The sequence below is a fragment of the Primulina eburnea genome, chromosome 9, assembly GCF_022965805.1.
Source record: "Primulina eburnea isolate SZY01 chromosome 9, ASM2296580v1, whole genome shotgun sequence".
Classification (NCBI taxonomy): domain Eukaryota; kingdom Viridiplantae; phylum Streptophyta; class Magnoliopsida; order Lamiales; family Gesneriaceae; genus Primulina; species Primulina eburnea.
In genome coordinates, this window is record NC_133109.1 from 16,472,528 (window position 1) to 16,485,335 (window position 12,808).

Here is a 12,808-nt window from a genome sequence, read left to right on the forward strand (position 1 = left end):
GCGGTCTAGGTGCTGTACTTTTAGATGAATTCGCCGTGAGCACGGCGCACCCGCGCTCTTGAGCAACCGCACCCGCGGTGCTGCATGCGAAAATGCCACCTTTGTTTCTTGGCTTGACACATGGCATGTATATATATATGTGAAGCTGCTGAATCTTCATTTTCATTCAGGAAAGAGAGAACCGTGAGTGAGCCTTCCTTCTTCTTTTAAAGCTTCTTTATACTAGAATTGAAATTATGCAACAATGAGCCATCCGATTTTAATTTCGAGTCCGGATTTGTGATCCTTACAACAAGAGCTAGCTAAGGATGTAAGTTTTCTTATATTTCTGCATGTTTCAGATATTCATGTTGAGGGAAATTCAGATTTGATTTAGAATATGTGTTCTTGATATACTGAGCATGATATATTCGTTACCGGATCGAAATTTGGAGAACGTATGCTATTGTTCGATTTTTCCAGCATGTAATGTATAGAGATTTTGCAGATTTCAGTATAGTTATTATGTTGGATGAGATTATGACTGATTATGATTGATTGTGATATTGTGGTGTTGAGATTGAGTTGATCGGTACCAAGAAATATGTCGTTATGCCGTCAAATTCGTACCAAGACTGATTATTGATTGGTACAAGAGTTGATATGAGTTGCTTTGAGATGCATATTGATAGAATATGTCTATACATTGCCATTTCAGATTTGTATTGGCTATTGCGAACTCGAGACTTTGACTACGACACCGATTGTTCGACAAGAAAGGTATAATTCATGTGGTCACTGGATTTCACAACTCGATTCAGATTTGATACGAGTTTCCCTAAATCACATACTAGATTGTTATTACATTTGATTATGTAATGTATTGTTTATTGATTTATATTCGAGTCCTGAGATAGGAGATATTGGCAGATTGGCCAAAACTAGACGTTTCGGTGTATCGACGCATAGTAGTAGATATTCTCTATGTGTAGACCCTCGATACAGAGTTGACCGAAGTCTAGGAATAAGACGTACCGTCACCCCGAGTGGTTGGGTAGGTGACAGACCGTTTTATTCACACCGGGATCCCTAGATTAGAAATGAGTCGAGTCAAGATTTAAATGTTGAATACAGATTTGTATTCTTCTACATGTTTAGATTTGCATTCATGTTACTTGATATATGCTATGCTTTTGTACATGATTATTACATTGCATGCATCCATGTTTTATACTGGGATATGTTCTCACCGGAGTTATCCGGCTGTTGTCGTGTCTGTATGTGTGCATGGCAACAGGTGGGGCAGGATCTGGGTCACGAGGAAGATGAGAGCTTGTTGATAGCGTGGAGATCTCGGGCGTGCAGCTTACTAGTTGTTGTACTAGACGTGTACTGAAAACTTTAAACACTAGTGTATGATTGTACGAAACAGACTTGTATGTACCTGATGTTGTTTTATTATTATAAAAATATGTCATGTTTTGATTACACATTTGAGTTAATGTTAAAAGCAAAATTTTGACCCACATTTTCGAGCAAAGATCCAATAAATCCCAAAAATAATTGAGTTAGAGCCCGAGTCCCCACAAATGGCCACAAAGGAAGGGAGAGGGAGATGGATTCAGAGAGTGATAGAAGGTATAAGAGGCGGAGAAATGAAGGTGCACGTGAGGATGATGATGAGAAAAGGCGGTATAGAGGTGGAGAGGATGGTCATCCGGAGTTTGGTAGCAAAGAGGATCACAAGAGAAAGGGGAGAAGGGACCAAAGGGGAGAAAGAGAGAGGCTGCAAGATGATGATGTTAATATTGACAGGGGGAGAAAAGAGAAGGATAAGGATGGAGGAAAAGAAGAGAGTAGGAGTGTGAATAAAAAAGAGGAAGATTTGAGGCCAATTGAGGCTGATAAAATGGAAAAACCTAAGCAGAACGTTGGCATAGACATGGCTGCTAATTTGGGGAGGAGTGGATGGGTTTATATACCACCATTTAAATTGTCCAGAATGATGAAGGATATCCAAGATAAAAGCAGCATTGAATATCAGAGAATGATGTGGGATGCATTGAGGAAGAGTATTAATGGATTGGTTAATAAAGTGAATGCTACTAATCTTAAGAATATTATTCCCGAGTTGTTTGCTGAGAATCTGATTAGAGGGAGGGGTTTATTTTGTCGTTCATGTATGAAATCTCAAATGGCTTCTCCAGGCTTCACTGACGTGTTTGCAGGATTGGTTGCTGTGGTTAATACCAAGTTCCCTGAAGTTGGTGATCTTTTGTTGAGGAGGATCATTTTGCAGCTCCAGAGGGCATTTAAACGAAACGATAAGGTTCATGCTTCAATTTATTTTATTTGTCTTCCATTGGTTCAAGTTTCGTCATTTAAACAATATGTGATTCTTTAGTTTTAGCTCTGACGATGGTGAAACTTTTTGGCAGCCTCAACTTCTTGCTGCAGTGAAATTTATTGCACACCTGGTGAACCAGCAAGTTGTTCATGAGCTTATTGCTCTTGAGCTGCTGACATTATTGTTAGAAAAACCTACCGATGATAGCGTCGAAGTGGCTGTTGGGTTTGTTACGGAGTGTGGCGCAATGCTGCAGGACCTTTCTCCTCGAGGTTTGCATGGTGAGTACCAGCAAGCCCAGTTTTATGCAATGTGGCACTTCTACTTTTTTCACAATATAATAGTAACTTCTGTTTTTAGTATGACTTTTAAGGTGTTGATGATTACTTTTATGGCTCTTTTTTGTGATTTTGTCAATGATATCTTGGTTAGGATATAATTTGATAGTTAGCCATATAATTGCTTAAAGCTCAAAATCATTTTTTAGCTTTAATGGGTGAATGATGTTGACTATTCTGTTGTCTTTAATTTTTATTCTATTTTGTATTATACAAAAGTCCAAAATGCTCGTAGGTTGTAAGAAAATCTGAATATACATGCTTCACGTCCTGCTTGAAATTAGTTTTGTTTGAGAATTGTTAAAGCTGGAGGTTTTCCAACGTGATGAAAATACTATTTGGTCTGGCATAAAGAATGGGCAATAGTCACCTTGGGGCATATAACAACATATGAGTGTGGTAGGTATGAAATCTTCATTTCATAAACTTGAGTGGATTATTTTGTAGAGCAGCTATGGTCATTTATTCCGACAATTTTTTTTATTGTTGATGTATATTATGGAATCAGATTGAATTGACGTAGTAGTTGGTGGCGCATGGTCATTTCTAGCTTGTAATTTGCGTTAAGCCCACCAAAATTAATATTGTTTTAACGGCCATCAAATCTAAGGATATAAATGAAACGTCCACTGTGACACCTCGACCCAATTTAATTAAAATACAGCGGAATTTAAAATTTTCAATTGAAGAATGGAAGGATTACAATTTCATAACATAAAATCATTTACAAAATATTTGCAACCAAAATAAATACATGATCATTCAAATAATATAACAACAAAAATAACATATCATTCCTATGATCATGTCCCAAAATATAGATAAAATAACATCTTCTTCCTTCCTTCCAACTCTATATGCATATGACCCCGGTCCACAATCACTGTCCTGGTCCGTCGCTCTTAGCTGCATCACATGAAATAACTGAAATGAGTATAAAACTCAGCAAGTGGAACTCTTACATAGCAATGAACATATCATACTCTGGAAATCATAGCTTTAAAAACATAAATACCATCAACTCTGAAATAAATATCATAGCAATAGCATAGCAATTAGGATGGTATTTCTCTTTACTCTGGTTGGATTGATATCAATAGTAACTCTGTCTGTGGTGCTCGTATCCCATCGATATAAATCGACACTCTGAGGGATATAAGCCTATGGTCGTTGATCAACTAATTGCATGCAATCTCTGACTATGTATCTATCAATCCAATAAAACATTTGAAACTCTCTCTATGGCATTTAAACAAACACTTTGCAATCACTTACTCTTTTGTATTCCCTTTTCAATATTGAGACATCAATTGCCTCCACAATATACCACAAAGGTATCAATACATAATAATGAATCAAATGAAGGGAATAACGCATTAAAACCTTTGAAACACAATACATATAATATCATGTGAGCACAAGGGATGAAATTCCACTTACAACCCACTAGAACACCTTGAATCTAACTCCTTGGTTGAAATCCTACAACAATAATCCATAAATAACACCATCATCAACTCAATAATCAAGAACCCATGCAAATTAATCCATAAATCCAACAAATACAACAAACCCATATCATCTCTCCTCCAAAACCAAGAAATAACAACACCAAAAGCTTACCTTAGCTTCCTAGCACCAAGAAGAACTTCGATCTCAACTCAAATCACCAACTAGAAGCTTGAATCGAAGATAGGAAGTGAAAGAAAATGAGAAAACCCTAGCCTCTAGAGAGAAATATCGAAAAGAAGAAGAAGGAAATGAGTAAAGTGAAGCCAACTACCCACTTAAAATCTCGAACAGTAACCCGAAATGCACGACCGCGGGTGCGCTACTCTTTGTACCGCGGGTGCGGTAAGCTCACGGCACTCCACCAATTTTCTGAAATCGAAGACCGCGGGTGCGGTCCTGCAATCACCGCGGGTGCGGTCTGGTCACGGCCAAGACAAAATCTAAGGCAACTAAAATCGAACCAAAGCGCTGAAACGACGCAACTACCATCAACTAACAATATCAACCACACCTCAAGACAATAATAACCAACAATATTATGGCCCATAATCACAACTCTTAACATCACAACTAAACTTAAACTTAATCAATAAATCCATAACATACGAAAACTTAAACCGTACCATACACCAGGCTCGGCTATTACAATCTCCCCTCCTTAGAAGAATTTCGCCCTCAAAATTGACGTCACTGCACGAACAACTCAGGATACTTCTCTCTCATCTCATCCTCCGGTTCCCACGTGGCCTCTTCGATCAAATGATTCCTCCAAAGAACTTTAACGATGCCGATCTCTTTGTTCCTCAAAACTTTAACTTTGCGGTCCAGAATCTGAACTGGAATCTCTTGGTACGTCAAATTCGGCGTCAAGTCCAATGGCTCGTGGCGAAGAACATGGGAAGGATTCGCAATATACTTCCTGAGCATGATACGTGAAAAACATTGTGGACTCTATCAAGATCTGGCGGTAGGGCTAACCTATAGGCTCTATCACCAACTCTGTCCAAGATCTCAAAGGGGCCAATAAATCTCGGACTCAACTTGCCCTTCTTGACTAAACCGCATCACACCCTTGAGAGGTGCTATCTTCAGAAACACGTTATCGCCAACCTCAAACTGCAAAGGTCTACGACGTACATCCGCATAGCTCTTCTGTTCGACTGCGCTGTCTTCATCCTCTCTCTAATAACAGCAACAACATCCGCAGTCTGTTGGACCAACTCTGGACCCAACATCTTCCTCTCGCCAACCTCATCCCAATACAAGGGAGATCTACACTTCCTGCCATAAAGTGTTTCGTACGGTGCCATCCCAATCGTCGCTTGGTAGCTATTGTTGTACGTGAACTCAACAAGAGGCAATTTAGAATCCCAGCTACAAGAATAATCAATAGTGCAAGCTCTGAGCATATCCTCTAGAATCTGAATGACTCTCTCTGATTGACCATCGCTCTGAGGGTGATATGCTGTACTGAAAGCTAACCGTGAACCCATAGCTCTGTGCAAACTCTTACAAAACTCTGAGGTAAATCTAGGGTCACGATCAGACACAATCGACACAGGGACACCGTGAAGTCTAACAATCTCCGCTACGTAATCCTCGGCATACTGGTTCATAGAATACGTCGTCTTGACTGGGAGAAAATGCGCTGACTTGGTCAATCGATCAACAATAACCCAAATAGAGTTGAAACCTTTCTGCGTCTTGGGAAGACCAGTCACGAAGTCCATCGTAATATGCTCCCACTTCCACTGAGGAATCTGCAAAGATAGCAATGTCCCAGCAGGTCTCTGGTGCTCGATCTTCACCTGCTGACAAGTTAGGCACTGAGAAATAAATACGGCAATGTCTTTCTTCATACCTGGCCACCAGTAGAGTCTACGAAAATCCTGATACATCTTAGTGCTGCCTGGATGTATCGAATATGGCGCGGTATGAGCCTCTGTCAAGACGTCTCGCCGAATATCATCACCAGCGGGAACACAAATACGGCCTCTGAAAGTCACCAAACCGTCTCCATTCACTCCAAACTCTGAGTTACCTCTCTCCTCTGCTCTAGCTCTCAACTCTGTCAACTGAACATCAACAGTCTGCTCTCTACGGATCATGTTCGTCAAAGTTGCCCGAATGACCAACGCTGAAAAGCGAGCAATGGTTCCAAGGACTACCAAAGAAATCTCCTCTCGCTGCAAGTCCAAAAACAACGGCTTCTGAATCATCGAACTTAAGGAAGAACTCGACTTACGGCTCAAAGCATCTGCTACAACATTCGCCTTCCCTGGGTGGTAACTGATAGTCACATCATAGTCTTTGACAAGCTCTAACCACCTCCTCTGACGCATAGTAAGCTCTTTCTGGGAAAACAGATACTTCAAACTCTTGTGGTCCGTGAAAATCTCACACTTTTCGCCATATAAGTAGTGTCTCCATATCTTCAGGGCGAAAACCACAGCTGCCAGCTCCAAATCGTGCGTTGGATAATTCTTCTCATAGTCTTTCAACTGGCGAGAAGCATAGGCTATGACCTTACCTCGCTGCATCAACACTGCACCAAGACCCTTCTTCGAGGCATCGGTATAAACAACAAAATCCTCTGAACCACTGGGCAATGCAAGAACAGGAGCTGTCGTCAACTTATCCTTCGACTCATGAAATCCACTCTGGCAATCATTGGACCACTCGAACTTCACAGTCTTCCTTGTCAAATTGGTTAACGGCAGGGCAATATTGGAGAAATCTAAAATAAAACGACGATAATAACCCAGCCAACCCAAGGAAACTGCGTACCTCAGATACAGTGGTAGGAATAGGCCACTTCTGAATCGCCTCTATCTTCACTGGATCAACAGCTATGCCATCCTTCGAAACAACATGGCCTAGAAAAGAAATCTGCTCCAACCAGAACTCACACTTCTTCAGCTTAGCAAACAGTCTCCTCTCTCTCAACAACTGAAGAACCACTCTAAGATGCTCTGCATGAAGCTCTCTAGTCTTGGAATAAATCAATATGTCGTCGATGAAAACAATGGCGAAGCTATCCAAATACGGCTTGAACACACGGTTCATCAGATCCATGAAGATCGAAGGAGCATTGGTCAGACCAAAAGACATCACAAGAAACTCATAGTGACCATACCTGGTCCGGAATGCTGTCTTAGGGATATCAGACTCCCTAACCTTCAACTGATAGTAGCCAGACCGAAGATCAATCTTCGAAAATACAGTGGACACCCTGAAGTTGGTCAAATAGATCGTCTATCCGTGGCAACGGATACTTGTTCTTGATGGTTACTTTGTTGAGCTCCCTATAGTCGATACACAGCCACAAGGACCCATCTTTCTTCTTGACAAACAGAACCGGAGCTCCCCAAGGCGAAGAACTCGGTCGAATAAAACCCTTGTCCAAAAGATCCTACAACTGCGTCTTCAACTCCTTCATCTCGGTAGGAGCCATCCTATACGGAGCCTTAGAAATAGGAACCGTACCTGGAGCTAGATCAATCACAAACTCAACATCCCTGTCCGACGGCAAACCCGGCACATCATCCTCAAACACATCAGCAAACTCCCTCACAACATCAATATCATCAATATTCAACTTAATCATTCTATCCACATCCACAATAGAAGCCAGAAATACATCACAACCTCTACACATCAACTTCTCAGCCTCAAGACAAGATATAAAAGGAAGGACCAGCGAAGTACCTGCACTGGCGAGCGTACCTCCCTTATTGCCATCATCTGCAAATGACACCGTCTTAGCAACGCAATAAATCACTGCACGATAAGTCGAAAGCCAATCCATGCCAATAATAACATCAAATGCAACCATAGGGATAACAATCAAATCAGCAAGGACCACTCGCTCATCAATACGAACAGAGCACGCATACACAATCGACGTCGGGCACAACACATCCGCCGAATGCAAAAGAACATTGAACTGGAGGGGAAGAACAGAAGGAACTATACCCAACGATCTCAAAAACAATTCAGACATAAAAGAATGAGTAGCACCTGTATCAATCAATGTCGTAGCTACTCTGCCTGAAATTAAAATAGTGCTAGAGATCACAGAAGAATCATGGTTTATACCTTCCTTGGTCATCGAAAAGATACGACCCTGCACTTTATCCTTGCTCGCTCCCCTTGGACAATCTTTAGCAATGTGGCCAGCCGTGCCAGTAGGGTGCCACAACGATAACAAGTATGAGTGCCAAATCTGCACTCTCCTCGATGATGTCTACTGCATTTAGGACACAGCGGCTTCTCGGGATCAACTGGAACTGACGGTGGTCTAGGTCTCGATTCCACCTTGCCCTTTCCTTTGAAACGATCTTTGCCTCTCTGATTCGAGCCCTGGCCTCTCTGAACACTAGCTTGATGCCTCTCTTGCCTCTCCCTGGCGATATCCTTCTCGTCTTGCTCGGCCAACAATGTCTTCGACACGATCTCTTTAAAAGTCACAGCTTTGGACATCTTGATATCTCTCCTGATCTCTGCACGAAGGCCTCAAATTAAATGAGCGCCTTTGTCCTTGTCGTTTGAAGCAATATACGGAGCAAATAGACAACCCTCCTCAAACTTGAGAATGTACTCATCAACGTTCATGCCTCCCTGTCGAAACTCCAAGAACTCAGTCACCTTCCTAGCTCGAAGTGCGTCGGGAAAGTACTTCTCATAGAACAGGTCTGTGAACTCTTGCCACTTCAAAGCTGAAACATCGACACCAACCTTAGTGGCATTCCACCAGATACGTGCAGCCTTTACCAACATGAATACTGCACAGCTGATCCTGTCTTTATCTTCATACTGGAGATGGTCTAAGATTGCTTCAAGCGCTTTGACCCACTCGACAGCCACTAACGGATCAGTGCTACCTGCGAATTCCGGTGGAACCATTCTCTTAAAAGCAGAAAAGACGGCATCAATGCCAACTGCCTGAGCTGCTTGGCCTCTCACTTGACCTCTACCCTGTCCTGTTCCTTGCAATCGAAGCAGCTGCTGAATCTGCTCGCTATGGACTTTGGCCTGCTCCTTAAGCAACTTGCCGAACTCGTCGACAACCCTCGAGGAAGAACTATCCTCACCCTCTGACGCCTTACGCTTAGGAGGCATACTCTACAATGTGCTCACAAAAAGACATATCAATAGATAACAATGGATAGATGCAAAGAAAACATACCCGGACAGTTGAAAGTAGACGAAGTCATATGCATTGGTCCGAAGAACGGTGCTCTGATACCACTAAATGTAACACCTCGACCCAATTTAATTAAAATACAGCGGAATTTAAAATTTTCAATTGAAGGATGGAAGGATTACAATTTCATAACATAAGATCATTTACAAAATATTTGCAACCAAAATAAATACATGATCATTCAAATAATATAACAACAAAAATAACATATCATTCCTATGATCATGTCCCAAAATGTCGACAAAATAACATCTTCTTCCTTCCTTCCAACTCTATATGCATATGACCCCGGTCCACAATCACTGTCCTGGTCCGTCGCTCTTAGCTGCATAACATGAAATAACTGAAATGAGTATAAAACTCAGCAAGTGGAACTCTTACATAGCAATGAACATATCATACTCTGGAAATCATAGCTTTAAAAACATAAATACAATCAACTCTGAAATAAATATCATAGCAATAGCATAGCAATAGGATGGTATTTCTCTTTACTCTGGTTGGATTGATATCAATAGTAACTCTGTCTGTGGTGCTCGTATCCCATCGATATAAATCGACACTCTGAGTGATATAAGCCTATGGTCGTTGATCAACTAATTGCATGCAATCTCTGACTATGTATCTATCAATCCAATAAAACATTTGAAACTCTCTCTATGGCATTTAAACCAACACTTTGCAATCACTTACTCTTTTGTATTCCCTTTTCAATATTGAGACATCAATTGCCTCCACAACATACCACAAAGGTATCAATACATAATAATGAATCAAATGAAGGGAATAACGCATTAAAACCTTTGAAACACAATACATATAATATCATGTGAGCACAAGGGATGAAATTCCACTTACAACCCACTAGAACACCTTGAATCTAACTCCTTGGTTGAAATCCTACAACAATAATCCATAAATAACACCATCATCAACTCAATAATCAAGAACCCATGCAAATTAATCCATAAATCCAACAAATACAACAAACCCATATCATCTCTCCTCCAAAACCAAGAAATAACAACACCAAAAGCTTACCTTAGCTTCCTAGCACCAAGAAGAACTTCGATCTCAACACAAATCACCAACTAGAAGCTTGAATCGAAGATAGGAAGTGAAAGAAAATGAGAAAACCCTAGCCTCTAGAGAGAAATATCGAAAAGAAGAAGAAGGAAATGAGTAAAGTGAAGCCAACTACCCACTTAAAATCTCGAACAGTAACCCGAAATGCGCGACCGCGGGTGCGCTACTCCTTGTACCGTGGGTGCGGTAAGCTCACGGCACTCCACCAATTTTCTGAAATCGACGACCGCGGGTGCGGTCCTGCAATCACCGCGGGTGCGGTCTGGTCACGGCCAAGACAAAATCTAAATTAACTAAAATCGAACCAAAGCACTGAAACGACACAACTACCATCAACTAACAATATCAACCACACCTCAAGACAATAATAACCAACAATACTATGGCCCATAATCACAACTCTTAACATCACAACTAAACTTAAACTTAATCAATAAATCCATAACATACGAAAACTTAAACCGTACCGTACACCGGGCTCGGCTATTACATCCACTACTCGTTTTGCTTTTAAATTATACTAGAATTTTTTTTTCTTTCCTATACTAATCGGCCGTAACATATCTATACATATATACATATTTTTTACACCATTTAAAAAACCAACTATTATTTGAAAATCCAAAAGGAAGTGATTTTAAAACATAAAATCGTAAATCGTCAACAAAAACTAAATTTAACATTTTTAAAAATAAACTTAACTTTAACATCCTCTAAAAACCTCTTAAAAGCATCACGAATCATAAAATCTTAAAAGTAACTTAAATCATTAGCATAAGTCATAAACGTAAGTGCAGAAAAACTAGCACCGGTCCTCGGGTTGTGTGCACCTTCAGTCCAACAAGATCAAGTTCCTCATTAACATCAACATCATGCTCACCTGCATCAATCACACCTAATGAGTCTATTGATTCAGCAAACCTTAACTATGATAACAAGTAATACACATATACATCCACATGCAACAGTGCAAATACTTTTACTTAAAATAGCTTTTCATGAACATGCATAAACTTAAACAATTTTCCTTCATCATATACATTTTCCTTTTCATCATATATACATATGCATTTTCCTTTTATTGAATTCGGATCGTTATTGTGACGTTCGTATCAGATGAAGGTCGATGGCTCCATCTACGTGTAACCACAGTACTGGGCGGTGGGGACGTCAGCGACACTCTCACCCATCAACTGAGCTTTGTCTTATCATATCATCATCATGTCGATGGAAATACGATCGTCGGGCTCCCTCTGGGGCCTTCTCCCGTAACCAGGCTCCCTCCGAGACCTTTTCCCTCATGATATCTCCAATCACATCGTATTAGTCACAATGACTTCATCTCCTTCAACTTTTCATATTTTCATCATTGATAAAAATTCATGCATATATAAATCATTTTTCTTTTGAACCAAGCACGCAACATGTCTTTTAACGTTGACGTTTATCATATAATTTCATAAACATTTAAAATAAACATATTAACATTATTTACAGCATTCAGGGCACTGCCAGGACGTCTAACAATTTTAGGGTGTAAAATAACCGTTTTACCACTAGACGCATAATTTTCCAAAACTATCCCTAGACCTTGAAACGACGTCCTAAATCAATCCAAACTTATCTTCTTATCTTAAAACACTACCTTAAATATTCCTTAGGCTTAAAATTTAGGTTTTCGATAATTTTCTCGATTCGTTTTTAAACTTAGACGTATATCCCGGTTTTGACTCTTATTTACTCGAAACTTAACCAAACTTGGACCAAAGCTTAATAACACCTAAATAAACCATATTCAAACCAAATCAAGCCAATCAAGTCCCATGAACAAGCCTAGAACATCTACTGAACCTTTGTCCTATTTTTGAAAACCCTAGCCCTCCTAACCATGCAAGTTTCGACCCTATCCCTCAAGCAACCCGACCTGCCCATGGTCGACCACCCTAGGACCCCAATGGATTCTATGGACCCTACTGGACCAAGCTTGAGAAGCCTAAACACTCAGCCCCTCAATCCCGTCCAAACGCATGCACCCGTTTCCCCTAGTAGCCCTCTTGGCTCTCCTAGTGGTGTTCTACAACAGCTAGAAACCGTAACCCACAAGGACTTCTAGCCGAAGACCCTTAGCCACTAGGACTCTTATTTTCGTGCACCCTTTAGCCCCTCATGTCCAGCCCTTATGCAGCCTCACATAAGCCTCCTAAACCCTCTGGAAATCATCCTTTTTTGTGTTTCTACCATGACAGTCCCTTTATACATCATTAGGAAGAATTTTGAATTACAAAAACATGAGTTGTATGCCCATAAAATGAAAATAAAACTTGTGCATCATATTTTCAT

At 40.5% G+C, this 12,808-nt stretch overlaps 1 protein-coding gene across 1 annotated transcript in view; it reads left to right on the top strand.

Moving 5' to 3' along the window:
- The first annotated feature begins 1,572 nt into the window (after positions 1–1,572).
- LOC140841312 (uncharacterized) overlaps positions 1,573–12,808 on the top strand; it is a 63,947-nt gene continuing 52,711 nt past the window's right edge. The window contains exons 1-2 of the mRNA XM_073208617.1: positions 1,573–2,308; positions 2,418–2,607. Of these exons, the coding sequence (XP_073064718.1) occupies positions 1,595–2,308; positions 2,418–2,607 (904 nt within the window). The 5' untranslated portion in view covers positions 1,573–1,594. The remainder of the gene's footprint in view (positions 2,309–2,417; positions 2,608–12,808) is intronic.